At 30.1% G+C, this 17,125-nt stretch overlaps 2 protein-coding genes and 1 pseudogene across 4 annotated transcripts in view; 2 read left to right on the forward strand and 1 right to left on the reverse strand.

Moving 5' to 3' along the window:
- Window positions 1-17,125, forward strand: part of LOC149057129 (uncharacterized) — a 66,271-nt gene that overhangs the window by 48,336 nt on the left and 810 nt on the right. For 2 of the 3 annotated variants that reach the window (XM_089222077.1, XM_089222079.1), the window contains exons 13-15: window positions 2,860-2,916; window positions 12,602-12,640; window positions 13,719-13,766. In XM_089222077.1, coding sequence (XP_089078203.1) covers window positions 2,860-2,916; window positions 12,602-12,640; window positions 13,719-13,766 — 144 coding nt within the window. The remainder of the gene's footprint in view (window positions 1-2,859; window positions 2,917-12,601; window positions 12,641-13,718; window positions 13,767-17,125) is intronic. The other variant, XM_089222078.1, reaches the window with a different exon arrangement.
- LOC149057130 (protein CFDP2-like) lies at window positions 1,158-2,916 on the forward strand. Its single transcript, XM_089222080.1, has 2 exons — window positions 1,158-2,499; window positions 2,580-2,916. Exon 1 carries the CDS (start codon window positions 1,454-1,456, stop codon window positions 1,919-1,921), a length of 468 nt encoding a protein of 155 aa, XP_089078206.1. The 5' UTR covers window positions 1,158-1,453; the 3' UTR covers window positions 1,922-2,499; window positions 2,580-2,916.
- LOC149057131 (uncharacterized) lies at window positions 5,024-6,804 on the reverse strand (annotated as a pseudogene).

Genomic DNA, 17,125 nt, shown 5'->3' on the forward strand with positions numbered 1-17,125 from the left:
ACGGATATCACGCGGTTAAATTATTACATTTGCTTAGTTATTTAAAAATAATTTAGGTAACAGATTATACATATTGTATTATCAATTCATCATCTTTCTGCATCGGGGAAATAGGGAATTGATTCACTATGAAATATTATTTTATAATAAATTGTACCCATTCTTGTTTTTCGGGAACGAACAATAATAGGTCATGCGCCTGGTTACCGAGATTCTTCGTAGCATATAGCTTATCACACATACCGACCGTCGTATTTTTGTGGTACTGTAAATACTCAGTATATTATACTGTATATATTGTATGTGTTATAGCTCATTACCATTGGTTGAATCCGTCGTGAAAATCCTAGTGAGCTATGTGGTAAAGAGATGTGTGTGTGTACTTAAAGGCTAATCACTCAAGTAATAAATGGTAACAGGGTTTCTTATGATTGAATTACTGTATTACGATATGTAAATAACACCCAATAAAATAAATCTTGGCAAAATCAAAATCAAAATATAAATATATTGGTCGCTACATATTAAACCCACAGTTAATTGATTCATTCATGTACTACAGACTCAAATCTACTGGTTCCGACTTGCACATATACTTTTATTTTTGCATATGGCACTTATGTCCGTCAGTTGGCTTGAAGGCCTAGTTTGGACGCTTATTTGGCAGAATTTCTAATGGGCACCCGTAGGTTTCTGCTATGCCCGGGTTGAGGGCGGCGGCCTCTCACTCTCCAGACAGCCTGTACTGCCCAGAAAGCGATGTCCACCCATGACTGGGATTCGACCCGGCGACGGTGAGACAGTGACCAGATGCCGATTTCATTTGACGCAAAATTGGTGTAAGCATATTCAAAAATACAAACTGACACATACATATATATGGAATAATATATTAAATACAATTATATTATATTTATATTAATTATATTATATATTTTAATGTTTGATAATAGTAGTATATAATAGCCAAATAGGGGGTTCTGAATATCCTCCCACTTAAATTGTACATGTAAAATCAAAGGAACTTCTGTATAGGCAATTCGTAGTACAAGATCCTCCCAAACTTGTATTAACTACTCAATATAGGCAACCCGCATCACCAGGGCCGTATTTAGGAATTTGACACCAAGGGGCAACAAAAAATACGCCTCGTTAATTATTATACGGGCTCCTGTGGGTAGGGACAGTAGAATTTACCCATAGTAACTCCACGCCTGTCGTAAAATTCGACTAAGGAGGCCGAACAATCGCATAAGCGATCTAATTCATAGCAGCCAACAGCTACGGGTGGCGGAGCTGAAATGAGAGGGACACTTTTGTTCTGGAGTTGGGAAACCGGCTCTTAAGGCGGATGAACTACAGAGCGTGGTCAACGGCATAGGAATGAGGAAGAATTTTTGTACAATCCACCTCATTAAAGATCCAAAATGGATAAGTCCTAGTAAATATCATCATGACTACGAGTGCGATTAAATTATTATCCGGAGTAAGTTCCTCATTCGGATGCTCGGGAGGAACGATTGCATATAGAAGTACTGATGTTCGTTATAGGATTAAGAAACAGGAGAAAGTTATAATTGGATCATGTAATGTAAGAACAGTGTATCAGGCAGGGAAAATACACAATGCCATTAAAGAAATGGATAGGATGAATATTTCAATCCTCGGTATCAGCGAAATGAGTTGGCCAGATTCAGGCAACATAAATATAGAAAACCACAAAGTACTTTACTCAGGTTCAACAACTGGAACACATGAGTATGGATTAGGTATCATTCTGGCGGATAAAATGGCTAAATCGATAAAGAACTTCATACCAATCTCTTCAAGAGCTATACTCGTACAGCTATTAGCTACACCAGTAGATGTTAACATCATTCAAGTTACGCTCCAACAGCGGAGAAAGAAGAGAATGAGATAGAAGAATTCTATCAATGTGTTAATGAAGTCATGAATAAGTGGAAAAAACAAGACTTAACGATCGTTATGGGGGACTTAAATGCAAAATTGGGAGCAGGAAGGACATCGGTGAGCGTAGGAACATTTTGACTAGGAGAAAGAAATAGCCGAATGGACAGGTTGGAAATATTTGCGGAAACAAATACAATGGCTGTAATGAATACATGGTTCAAATTACATCCACGGAAGTAATACACATTGAAATCCCCAATGGATAAACCTGGAAAAGTTGTAAGAAATCAATTCGATTACATATTAGTGAACCAGAGATTCAGAAATAGTTGTATAGCGGTTAAAAATACCCAGGGGCAGGTCGTCAATCAGACCCCGTCCCACTAGTGGCCACCTTCAAAATTAGAATGAAAAAGATAATCCCAAAAAATGGAAAAAGATATGACTTACGAAAACTTAAACATCCTGATGTAAAAGATAAGGCACAAGCAGAGTTAAATAAAAAACTTACCAGAATTAACAACGAAATGCTCATTAGCGTTGAGAAAGAGACTATTGGCTTTCAGAAAGTAACTATATTAAAATATAGTAAGTATATTAAAATAATTAAAAAATGTGCGGAAGTTGATCTAAAGTATACTTGACGAAAAATTCGAATTTGTTTTCAGAAATCTTATCGCTTCACTTTATATACGTTTGGCAGAGAACACTGTTAAAATTCTTTGTGTTAGACAAAGACAGAAAATCGTGATATCGAATCCCCTTAAGTAAATCTTTCTCTGAATAATTATCAAAAAATTATACACCATTATAATAGTATTAGAAGCATCACAAGTTTTTCACATTCCTTTCTGTGTTTTTACTATACATATACCTGTAAGTTTATAGTATGTGTTTTTACGAGCTTATGCTACAGTAAATAATACCATCAATTATATTTTATATTAGAGAAAGTACTGTCAAACATATTCAGCTATCGTGAGGATGATGAAGATGATAACGATCGTGAGTAATTATTATCAATGATCTATAACTATAATTTATAATTATTTATAATTTTGTTTTTCTGCCAATAACAAATTTAAATTGTAAAATCTTCATGCATATTCATGTGTATTGTTACGTTCCAACTGAACGTCGATTCATACATCAACGTAGGAATGAAAATATAACTGATGTATAAGTGTAACAATATCTTTATTTTACGTTTAAAATTGATATAAAATTACATTGTAGTAAGCTATAAGGTGTTAGTGACATGCTTATTGCCACACGTACCAATTCACAATTGGGGGAATTATTGATTCCGCCGAAATTACCTGTTTAGGAAAAAGGTTTACCTACATCGATTTTGCCGGCTACTGTTTAAAATATATATATATATAACGGTTCCACCGGCTACGGTTTATAATATCTACATATTGATTCAGGGCGGAAATTAATTCAGCCGGCTACTGTTTATCTTTCCCTTGTAAATGAATTTTAAAATATACACTCCTACATAGTATGATGTATAACATTATATATATTAATAAAATGTATAAAATGACAATAATTGTATAATAATTCAAAAAATGTATAGTCTAATTAATACGCGTATGTGAATATTTTGTAATATGTATATAGTCTAAATTATATTTATATACGTATTTCTATAACATATTTCGTTACACATAAATGATGTCAATTATGATTCTGAGTTCTGACTGAAATCTTATCTTTAAGATATGATATATCTTAATATCTATAAAGACCTATATTTATATTTTTTTTATATTGTTAAAATGTGGACTTCCTAATCTTCCCATGTTACTTCTCGCCTAGTTACTAATCAGTTAACGAAATTGCTCCATCACGTGCATAGTGTTGCACATAAGTATTATTATATTTATTAAAGCGTATTATTTATCAGTTATAAATTATAATGAACTTTACCATAGTTTCTAGTTAAAGAAAAAATGATTTTATTTCATATAATGATCATAAATATCATAAAAAAGACTATGTAAAGTTTTTAGATGCTCTTAAATGGCAGCGTATAAATAAAGATAAATAATAAGTGTACTGCAAAAATTTATGTGAATCAAGCAAAAAATATAAAGACACGTCATATGCGCGATCGCTTGGTTACGTTATTGAAAAATGTTCAGAAATCAATTTATCATTCAGTCCATTGGAAATAGTTTCTGATTTTGAAGAAGATATACATATTGGTGCAAAAACAATTTGGCCAGAAATATAAATTGTTGAATGCCGATTTCATTTGACGCAAAATTGGTGGAAACCGATTCAAAAATACAAACTGACACATAATATATAAAGGAAATAATATATTAAATAGTAAATACAATTATATTATATTTATTTTAATTATATTATACATTTTAATTTTGAATTATACAATTATTATCTGTCGCGTTCAGCTCTGAACAAAAATCAAATATAATAATTTACGTTAATATAGGTTAATCAGGGTGCCTTCACGACAAGGCGTTAGTTAAATTCAAGTATAATAGTAATGACCTTAAATGAATAATGATGGAAATAAAATAGGTAACCCGAATATGTTAAATAATTGTTTTTATTATAATTCTAATTTCTAAGTGATGGTAGGTAGGTACTTTGGTTTAGTATAAAAATGATAATACAAATGTTACAATATAGTCTATTGGCTTCGAATAATACAGCAAATGATAATATTAAGTGTGAGAAAGCTATTTGGCACCCAATAAGTGGATAAAATACAATATGCTGGATTATCAAAGGTAAACAATATAATATTGAAGTGCTTGATTAGCAAAGTAAAATAATAATAATAATACTGAATAATAATCTGGCAGCTCGTCAGCTGGTTACCTGAGGAACTGGTGTCCGTTAGCGGCTGGGGCGTGCTCAGCTTTTTCTAATGGGGGGGGGGGGGATAAATTGTATCTTGTTTTTTTGATTGTCATATACACAAAATGTATATATTGATATTTTAGAAGTAGGTTGATATATTAGGTATATTATATGATATAATACTAGATATAGAGCTAAACATATTCATAATTAACATTTTATAAAATATTTTATTTTATATAATCGGATATAATAAAAGTATAGATCTAAAGACCTAAAGTATAAGTTCAAGTTTTCTTGGCTTCATAGACATTTCATCCAAGACTTCATCTGGAGTAATGCTAATATCTTTATGTACTGCCAACAACGTTAATCCATTAAAACGGTCCTAAAATAAAATGCAAGTAAATATTGAATGTCGGTTAAACTAATAAGTTAAAGAGTATTGTAATTTAAGTATTGAGTTTCTAGTGTATGTCTTCACCCTCTTTAATGTTGAAAACGATCTTTCTGGGGTGGATGTTGGAACGGGTAGGACACATAACATTATTAGTAACTTATTCAAATTTGTATAAATAAAGGAACTGCAGAGTTGGAGAGCATCTAGGCCAGTTTTAATGACTTCAGAATTGTCCAATATCTTTGTTCGCCATATTTTCAGTTCAGCCAAATCAGTCTTTATTGACATGCGGTAAATAAAACTCTGCCAGATTTTTAAAGGATTCTATTTCACTTGCATTTAAGAACTGATTTTTTGAAAAAATAGTCTCAAATCCTATTTAAATTTATAGTCAGAGATAGATGTAATTATGTAAGTACTCTACAGTCTATGGCCCGCAGTTATTAGTTTATTATGGCTCGGTTATTGATAACAATAGATTGTGACGGGAATCCCGGAACGAACTATTTTGGTCCGTTGTGATTGATATAATCTGTACTGTCGTACTGATATATCGATGGGCGCGTTCATAATATAGATATCGAAACATAATGGACTGAAATGTTTTAATGTTATAATAGTCCATTGGTATCTAACAACATAATATTACTCACAGATGTGTATCTACCGACTACTATAATATATATTTTATATCTTTGATAATAATTATTAACACAACTTAAAAATTAAAACCAATTATGCATTACCTCTTTTTTCGAGAAAAGCGAAACTAGCAAGAAACTCAAGAAAATTCATAAAATAAAGTTCATGGGGGGGGGGGGGATATGACACCCCCCTCCCCGTGAGCACGCCCCTGGTAAGCGGCTTTGAACTAAACGCTACCGTCTCAGGATGCACATATTTGCACAATAAAAATACAATATAATAATAATTAAATGTGTGACAATCCTGAGAACGTACAACTAACGGGCCACCAACTCGGACGAATAAATCACTGAACACAATATATAATTCACAATGACAAAAAAAATTCACGTGCTTCTGTAAGTATCTCATGGTGCATCCTAAATTGAGGAATAATATTAATGGGTTGAACGCAATAAATGATTGAACGATACTTACAGAAAACAATTCACAGATGACTAAAATGAAATGATTGAATATGACGTATTGAATGAATGTATGCATTTTTGATGAGAACGAATGTATCTAAGATTAACAAAAACAAATTGAATATTGAATAACTGAATTGGAGGCTCGTTGAATGGCCGAACAGCTCGAGAGGCATAAAAAAACAAGGAAAAAAGTACGAACGTAATTTAATGAATATGAAGCCTTTAAGAAAATGAACGAATTTTGAGTAGCCAATGAAAAAACACATAATTTACGAAAATGCGATCAGTACCACCTTAAACATTTAATCCATCAAAATACAGAATTTCGGTGGCACTGAAAGTGTTACACAACTTTATGAACGAAGAAAAAATATTGAAAGTGCATAAAAATAATATAAAAATGTAACCGTTGGAATACGCACATTGCCCACTATCAGTTAGATAACGGCGCACCACTATCACAAACGACCAGCCTACTGGTGGTGGAATTAACGTGCCATCCATGGCTAAATAACTTGGTATGATCGCATTGAGGCGCATTTTCGTTATGGGCTGCGCATGTACTATCATTCCATGATTTATCATGGAAAGAAATCTCAACTGGCAGTGATTTTTATCACTGGATTTTGCAACTTCCGATAATGTTGATAACCGACTACGCTTATCAGTTATCATATTTGACCATAATATTGGATTGAATATTAATTTTCAATTTGAAAGCTTGATTGAAAGTTCGTTTTGATTTTTTTAGTTGTATATTATGTAGGTTTTAAATATGTTTGTACATGTTCTATTCTTGTAAAATAAAAATTGTTTTTATTACTAAAATGATTTGTTATTTATTTTTCCTCGTCCCATTCTTTTTATATGAAAAACTAACACGATATAACTTGTGTCTTAATATAGTATCCACTTGAATTTCGCCGCTCAAAACCATGAATTAAGATAATTCAAGTTAATTTGTATAAACAAAAATTAGCGGGAATCTTAGCACTTTTAGTCTTTTATTTATTATTCGTTTGTGCCATTGACGTTAATAATATTGTCAACTATCAATTTTAATTATTATTAAAATGTCTTGGTGTGCGGTAAAAGACTGTAAAAGTGGACGAAAAAAAGATGCAATGACAAAAATGATACAAATATAAGGTTTTTAAGATTCCCGAAAAACTCTTATTATTGTAATAAATGGATTGATGCTTGTGGCAAAAATAAAAATGATATTAAATTTAAATTTAAATCAAACTTTGATGTTTATTTTATTAAATAATACATTTTTAAAATAAAATAATAATTTGTAATTTCAATTTTGTATTTTTATTGCTTTAAATATTGTTTTGAACATGGTTTTGATAACTGTAAACTGATAAATCGAAGTGATAATATTCACTGCCAGTGGCGGCCATGACACCTGCGTATCATAAAGTTGCGATCATACCTAGTTATTTAACCATGGTGCCAACTAATGCCTCAATTCCGGTGGCGTTATCACGTATTGCTAATTTATCAGTATATTTTGATAAGATTATTTGATAAGATAGGTATTTTGGATTTTATAGAAACACAATATAGTTGTAAATTATTAATACATAATATAATACCTATATTATATTATTACATAGTTTGTCATTTGATAGATCTTTTGCCGTCAAATTAAGAGGACGCTACACCCGCATGTATTGTCTCCGTCTTACAAGTGCGTAACATTGCAAAAACTGTTTCGCGCGGGAAAGAACCGAGAAGGCTACAGCTATAACTAAGAAACGAAATTTTCACCACATAATAAGGAGAACATTTACTGTGCAACGTTGTTTTCAATTTTTCGATATCACAAATAGAAAAAAGTTCTTATTGTTTCAAAATGCATTATTTTTGCATTTTTCAAAATCGAATAACTTTTTTTTCAGTTCTAATATCAAAAAAATAAAAACAACGTTGCACAGTCGAAATTCCCTTTTATCTGTGGTGAGAATTTCGTTTTTTAGTTATGACTGTAGCCTTCTCGGTTCTTTCCCGCGCGAAACAGATTTTGCAATGTTACGTACTTGTAAGACGGAGACAACACATGCGGGTATAGCGTCCTCTTAACTATAATAGTCATAGGTCATTGACGTTGCCCAGGGTGTACGTGGAAGCGATCTATCATTACATCCCATATTTAAAAAAATTAAATGTAAAATTGTAAAAATTAATCAAATGAAATTAAAAGTAAAATAAATTTACTGTACTGAGTCATATTCAATATTAAAATAAAAAAATGTAAATGTAATAGGTAGTAAGTCAAAAATTGTTTTTATTAAAATCCTTTTTTGTAGTGCCATTTTTCCTCTTTCCGATTTATTGTTTTTTGTAAGAGGAACAGTTTCAACATTGGATGCAGAAACGAATGCATGTATTGGTGCTATTAAAAAAATAATATAATAATGTGTGTATCTTTGAAAGTCGATCGACAAACTATGAGATCCTCTTTTCCATTTTGACATAAGAAAATTTATTTTTAATAAATTGGGAATTTTTGCCATTTTTGATCATAAATATTAAATTTGGATCAGTTTTATTCAAAGTTAAGCAAGTTTTGACCAAGTATACTAAGTATATGACTAAAAAAACAGTAAAATAAGGTACAATAATTAATAATATAAATGATTATATTATTTAAAAATGTGTTTACTGGTATACTCTAGATGTTATAATTATTAATTATTTAATAATTATTCTAATCAATTCAATATTATTATTATGAAATATCTTATCAAAATATACTGATAATAAATAATACGTGATAACTTAAACTCTGATGGATAAAATAATTTGGCTCCACACAAATTTTCCGCCACCGGAATTGAGGCATTAGTTGGCACGTAATTAACGTAATTAACGTACTGGCGCGAAAAATCAGGTTTTTGAATAATTGTTTGCACGTCCGTCAAGTTGGCACCGGCACTTTCTCCAAACAACTCAAAATTGGTATCCACATTTTGCTATGAATTTGCTACATTTTGCTACGCTGTTTTTGGAATTTGCTACCTCCTGGTTTTCCCGGAATCCCGGGAAATTTGCAATACAATTTGATTCAATAACTAAAAATTTTAATGACACATTTTCAAAAAATGATCTATCTTTTGACAATGAATCTGACTCTGAACCAGAACTAAATATTGACCACAGTTTAGAATGCAATTCATGTAACAATTGTTTAAGATGTGCTTTTAATATTTTGTACGAAATTGTTCAACAATTCGGCTCTTTTAATAACATATACTATTGGCGTATAAATTTGTTTTAACGTTACCATGTACACAAGTTACATGTGAACGTACATTTTCCAAACTCAAAAATATTAAAACTAAATTAAGGTCATTAATTTCTCAAGATATTATGGAAACTCTATTAATGATAAATATTGAAAGAGACTATGTTGTTGATAAGGAAATTGTTGTAAATACTATTGCTAAAAGTCCATCAGAACTATCAAGGTTATTGATTTGAGATGTTATTCATATATATTGTTTAATTTGTTTTACCTTTAATATTAATTAAAATAAATATTAATCTATGATACAATTTGAATCTGTGTTTTTCTTTATAATGTTTGATGTCACGATGGTTTTTTTGGGCTACTGTTGGGGGGCCCTTTTTTCCAAATCGCGGACTGGGCCTTTTCGAGCCAGTCCGACACTGGGTATGAACAACAAAAAATTAAATTAAATTTAAATAGATGTTATCAACATTTTAAATTTCCAAATTAAAAATATTCCAGTCAATATATGTATAAACCTATTTTCAACATGTTAATATTATAGTACTGGACAATCGTTGTCTAAGTATAGTATATATTATAAATAAATGAACTGTAGAAATTCATTTTAGTTTTACCATTTATTTGACTCAATAAAGAATATAGTAATAATAATAAGTAACCGGATTGTTTAGTAAATAATTAATAACAATCAAAAGGGGATAATAATATTAATAATAAAACAAATAAACAGCTTGGTTGGCATATAACTAACAATTAAAAAGTGAATATTAATTAAATAGACAGCCTAATTGGCATATAAGAGTGACAAACAAAAAATATAATCATAAAAATGCTTAAAATTACTCAACTTGGTGAAACAGTTACAACAGAATAATTGTAATTAGATAAACAGTCTAATTGACATAAAACAATATCAATCAAAAACTTTATTCATACAAAAGCTTAAATGGGCTTCAAAAGGTATAATAGTTGTACGAATATAATAATAATTCTAACGAAATATACAAAACATATCATAAAACAAAATATATACAAAAATTAATAAACTGAAATATAAGTACTTTAAATTTATTTCAATTATTATCATCTATTCTCCAAATTAATATAATTTTACTTTTATTTTACTCTTTTACATAAAATAAAATATGGGGTTGAACTTCAATTTTTTCGGTGTTTTTATATGTTGTTATTTTGTTTACCAAGTCGTCGTGAATATTCCACAGGCCATTAGCTCTTTTAACATGTGAAGTGTAATGTCCTATTTCTTCACTTGAACTTCGTGAGTTGTGAAATTAGTTGTGAAACGCATTATAATTAGTTGTGAAACGCATTATAGCACATGAATGGAACAATAATCTATGAAAATAAAAAATGTTAATACCTATTATATCATGGTATTTGGTCAAAGTGCCGGTGCTGGGAAATTTTCTGTTTTCCGGGATTCCGGGAAAACCAGGAGGTAGCAAATTCCAAAAACAGCGTAGCAAAATGTAGCAAATTCATAGCAAAATGTGGATACCAATTTTGAGTTGTTTGGAGAAAGTGCCGGTGCTGGGAAATTTTCTGTTTTCCGGGATTTCGGGAAAAACAGGAGGTAGCAAATTCCAAAAACAGCGTAGCAAAATGTAGCAAATTCATAGCAAAATGTGGATACCAATTTTGAGTTGTTTGGAGAAAGTGCCGGCGCTACGTCAAGATAGCACCGGCATGTTTGTTTCCGGATTTCCGGAAAAACCAAATAGTAGCAAATTCTAAAAATAGCGTAGCAAAATGTAGCAAATTCGTAGCAAAATTTTAATACCAATTTTGAGTTGTTTGGAGAAAGTGCCGGTGCTGGGAAATTTTCGATTTTCCGGGATTCTGGAAAAACCAAATTGTAGCAAATTCTAAAAATAGCGTAGCAAAATGTAGCAAATTCGTAGCAAAATTTTGATACCCGTTTTGAGTTGTTTGGAGAAAGTGCTGGTGCTGGGAAATTTTCTGTTTTCCAGGATTCCGGGAAAACCAGGAGGTAGCAAATTCCAAAAACAGCGTAGAAAAATGTAGCAAATTCGTAGCAAAATGTGGATACCAATTTTTATTTGTTTGGAGAAAGTTCCGGTGCTACGTCAAGATAGCACCGGCATGTTTGTTTCCGGATTTTCGAAAAAACCAAATAGCATCAAATTCTAAAAATAGCGTAGCAAAATGTAGCGAATTCGTAGCAAAATTTTGATACCAATTTTGAGTTGTTTGGAGAAAGTGCCGGTGCCAACTTGACGGACGTATTGTTTGCGGAACGAACAATTATCATTTTATACAATTTAGACTATATATTTTAATATTTTATAATATATTCATATACACGTATTAATTAGAATATATTATATTTTAGTTTCGAATTATACAGTTATTATCATTTTATACATATTATAATATACTATATATTTTGAAATACAAGGGGGAGGGGATTAACAGTGTCTGGCTGAGTCGATTTGTAAATACTATAAACAGTAACCGGCGGAATCGATGTCTAGATATTTTAAACAGTAGCCAGCGGAATTAATAGCCGGCGGCGGAATCAATATACGTCCACCAATTATTGATGTAATGAAGCGATAAGAATTTAAAAAACCAATTAAGGTTTTATACTATAAAGATTGACTTCCTCACATTTTTAATATTTTATATTTCTAAAAATGTTATATTAAAAATTACATTATTCAATTTTTGCAGAAGATAAAATTAAAATAATTAAAAAATGTGCGGAAGTTGATCTAAAGTATACTTGACGAAAAATTCGAATTTGTTTTCAGAAATCTTATCGCTTCACTTTATATACGTTTGGCAGAGAACACTGTTAAAATTCTTTGTGTTAGACAAAGACAGAAAATCGTGATATCGAATCCCCTTAAGTAAATCTTTCTCTGAATAATTATCAAAAAATTATACACCATTATAATAGTATTAGAAGCATCACAAGTTTTTCACATTCCTTTCTGTGTTTTTACTATACATATACCTGTAAGTTTATAGCATGCGTTTTTACGAGCTTATGCTACAGTAAATAATACCATCAATTATATTTTATATTAGAGAAAACACTGTCAAAAATAAAAAATGATACAACATATAGTGAGTAATTATTATCAATGATCTATAACTATAATTTATAATTATTTATAATTTTGTTTTTCTGCCGATAACAAATTTAAATTGTAAAGTCTTCATGTATATTCATGTGCATTGTTACTTCCCGACTGAACGTCGATTCATACATCAACGTAGGAATGAAAATATACCTAACTGATGTATAAGTGTAACAATATCTTTATTTTATGTTTAAACTTGATACAAAATTACTATGTAGTAATCTATTAGGTGTTTGTGAGCGGTGTTACGACCTGACTTTGAAATAATGATATAAAAGACAATGATGGCATTACGACCTGCCTCTGAGTGTCTTGAATGAGTTGAATGTCCCTAACCGTCTAGCTCACATTTAGGAACCGTCTGGATCACATTTTAAAAACTTTCTGACCAGCATTTGTCCCCGTCTCTCCGGTCTCTCTTATATAGGATTTGGTCCTTAACAATATCTTTATTTTACGTTTAAACTTGATACAAAATTACTATGTAGTAATCTATTAGGTGTTGGTGAGCGGTGTTACGACCTGATTTTGAAATAATGATATAAAAAAAAGACAATGATGGCATTACGACCTGCCTCTGAGTGTCTTAAATGTCCCTAACCGTCTAGTTCAAATTTAAGAACCGTCTGGCTCACATTTTAAAAACCGTCTGACGAGCTCTTGTCCCCGTCTCTCTTACATAATATGATTTCGTCCTTAGGAGAGGACTTTCCTGTATTGTGATTCAACTTAATATGCTGACCGCTTCGTATCCTTTCACACGGGTCTACAGTCATTTCTAAGAAGGGACGTGTGAAAGCACTTTTATAATTTAACCAATTTTATATTTTATTCACCACATTCTTATTGTTGACCTCCGCACGCTTTTGATATTAATGGCTTATTAGTTTTAGTCATAGTTAATACTTATTTTGTATCACAATTGCGTGGTATCTCGTACATATTTTATAGATACGTAACAATATTTATTACTGTATATCATTTTTTTGGTTAAATATAAAATGTAACAACTATAAAGTAATAACAAACATCTTACCTAAACATAATTCAAATCATTTCAGGTCCACTGAAAGATTTTATTATGAATTATTCATCCACGGACAGTTCAGGTATATAAAATTAATTATCATTACTATATATATTATGATAATATTAAACTATGGTATATGAATCGGTACTATAATATTGAGGTGCATTTCCCTGGCACCCCCCCCCCCCCCCCCCCCCTTGGAATTTTGGAATAACTCAACATTTTAGTATACCAATTAATCTTTAAAAGACTAATTTTAACTTCCCATAATCTAAATCAGCGTTTCCCAACCTTTTGCCCTCGCGGCACCCTAACTCCAACCCATATTTAGCCACGGCACACTTGTCACTGATTTATAGAATATGTATACATATTTTTTTTATACCAGACTTTCATCATATAAAATATTTATACCAAAGTAGTTGTATATCGGTATACTATTACTAGTAAACTGTTTAAAATCGTAAGATAGGAAAAAATATTATTATAACTATCTTAAATATTTAATCTATTGAAATGTAAAAACAAGATACTTACAATCACAGCAGACAACAAACGACTAACTGAAGGTCCATGTCCCCTGCATCCCCACTTTGAGCTTTCGTAAAAAAACCCGGGGCGATCGTTTGTACTCTGTTTATACCGCAAAAGTCGTCGTTTGTATCGAAAGCTGTAAAAAGTTATAACTGAAGCACGACTCCAGCACCCCCACTTTTAGGGTTGTTATAAAAAAATCGGGCATAATATGACTCTTTTACCACTCAGCCAACGCACTTATAGCAACATTTACCATGAGATCCTAGGTAGTTACTTTTTGATTTTCATAAATTCGAAAAATATTTTTCTAAACACCATTGATATAATAGCTTTGAGTACAAGGTCCATTAGTCTTGCAACCCCCCCTCCCCCGATTTTAATATTTGTTTTTCGTAATTTTTTTAAAAAGGAGCTCTATAATTATATTATATTAATAAACTATGAAACAAAATAGGTAATATCCAAATTATTAAAACAAATGAACTTGGTTTTAAAATGTATCATATTTTAATGAGGATTGAGTGAAACAAAATATTTAATTTTGTCATATAATAGGTTGAAATGTATGGTATGAACGTACTCAAATTAAAGTTTATTTATTTTGTTCAAAATGTTTTTGAGCAACTTTAATTTTGAAATAGTTTTGTTCAACCGTTGTATTTACGACATTAATAATCACCTCTTTATAACTTGTTTCAACATGCATATAGTTTCTATTATTTATGTTTTATTTAATATGCGTATCTGACTAAACAAGATAGCTTGTTGATGAACTTAACATTTTTTCTTAAACCTGGATTTGAGGCATCTTTTAATAAACAGTTATTGTAATTTTTACTATAACTATTTTATTTTAGATTCTGAACGAAGTGATGAATATTGTATTGATTTTACAATAATGTGTGTGTGTGTCTGTGTTTTTTGTGTCTGTGTACAGCATAAGCATAAGTGCATAACTAGTCGAAATAATACTTTAATTTCTAACTTCGAGGGTACTTTCCGATGTCAAAGATTGTGAACGGAGATGATTTGTCAGTCTAGTATATATTATATTTAAATATTGTCACATATTCTATTTTGGAACAAATATATTATTTTTCAATTAGGACGCATTTTAAATAAGGCATGGTTAATCGATTTTTCCAAAAACATTGCATGCAGTTATCATAATTCATAATACCTTATATTATCGGAGATATACAATATACCGGGTTTGAGGATAAATCGTTATCATTAAGCGATTTCATAAAAATTTAAAACTCGAAACGCTCAAAAACTTTTTCCTATAATGACGCTTCAAATTTTCTCTATAGCTATTTTGAAGCAAAACTTATGGTTAACTTGGTGTTAAATTTTATAACCTTAGATATAAATACAAACAATATAATGAATTTTGAACTACAAAATAATTTGCAAATATTCATGGTTTTGACAAATTTCTGTCAATATTTGAAATTCAAATGCTAATAAAAATTTAATTTGAATTTCCGGTGGACATTTTTTTTTGTGATAAAGATTGAAAAATTTGTAAGGAATCTTGTATTAAATTTTTAAATCTTAGATTGAAAAAGAACATTTTTTATGAATTTCTAGCTTAAAACAATTTGCGAAATTTTGTGATTTTTACGTATGTTGTCAAAATTAAAATTTAAATGCTTTTTAAAAAAAAAATGTGACTATACATTTCTTTTATTTTTTAACTGCTATTGTAAAAATATATTATGAGCATTGTTTTATATTCTAAAATCTTAGAATTAAAAAGAAAAACTTTTATGAATTTCTATCTAACATAATTTGAACATAGCCGTAATTTTTATGTATTCAGTCAAAATTTGAACTGTAAATGCTAATAAAAAAAATCGTGCCTATGTATTTTTGTAATTTTTAATCTCTATATTATGAATAACTTATGAGAAACTTTGTATTAAATTTTTAAGTATTTCGATATGGCCAAAAAAGTTTTAACAACACTTCAAAAAAAATTTTACAGAAAAATTGAAAATTTCAGTTGTCTATAAATACCTCAAAAAAAGTCAAAATATTTTGAAAATGTAATCATGTAAAGAAAATGCCAATCTTCGTAAAAATTTGAACTATAAACACTTATAAAATAAAATTGTGACAAACTATTTTAAATTTTTTTTAGCTACAATAAGAACAACTCATAAGGAACCTTGTATTAAATTTTAAGTTTTTTTAGTCATTCAAAATTTTTTTACCGACACTTCAAAAAAAAATTTCTCAAAAAAATCGAAAATTTCAGCGGTCTATAAATAACTCAAAAAGTCAAAACTTGTTGAAAATTAAACTGTATAATGTATATATATAACACTAACATAAACATTTGGTAAAAATTTCAAGTATTTACAGTGATTAGTTTTTGAATTACAACCATATAAAAAAATCAATTTGGTCGAAAACTGGTTTTGCGTAAAAATTCCAGTTTTTCTGTCAATTTTTTTTTTGTTTTTCTCGATTTTTTTGAAAACTGTTGGAAAATGTTTACTTTTGACCTCTATAATGCACCAAGGATATTCACTTTTACATCGGAAACCACCCCCAAAGTTTGAAATTGAAGCATTATTTCAACTAGTGCTGTAACAACACACGCACTATAACAAAAAAAACCAAAAAAAAAAAACACACATCATTGTAAAATCAATACATTAATCACTTCGTTCAGAATCGCAAATTAAACATTTTTTTTATTAAATTTGATTTTTTTCATATTACATTTTTTAATGAACGAATATTTTTATCCAAATGGTTAAATTTGCATATTGATTATTTAGAATATGAGAAGGTAAAATAAGTCTTTTAAGGATTACTTGGTATACTAAAATGTTGAGCTAAGGGTGATTTGTGGTTTCCACAGCACCCCCACTTTGAAAAATTTGTTAA

The sequence above is a fragment of the Diuraphis noxia genome, unplaced genomic scaffold, assembly GCF_037042655.1.
Source record: "Diuraphis noxia isolate RWA-SAM2 unplaced genomic scaffold, SU_Dnox_SAM2 contig0003, whole genome shotgun sequence".
In the NCBI taxonomy this organism is placed as follows: Eukaryota; Metazoa; Arthropoda; class Insecta; order Hemiptera; family Aphididae; genus Diuraphis; species Diuraphis noxia.

Bases quoted from the DNA above. Each gene is read 5' to 3' on its own strand.
- LOC149057130 (XM_089222080.1), top strand. From the start codon at position 1,454: ATGACTACGAGTGCGATTAAATTATTATCCGGAGTAAGTTCCTCATTC.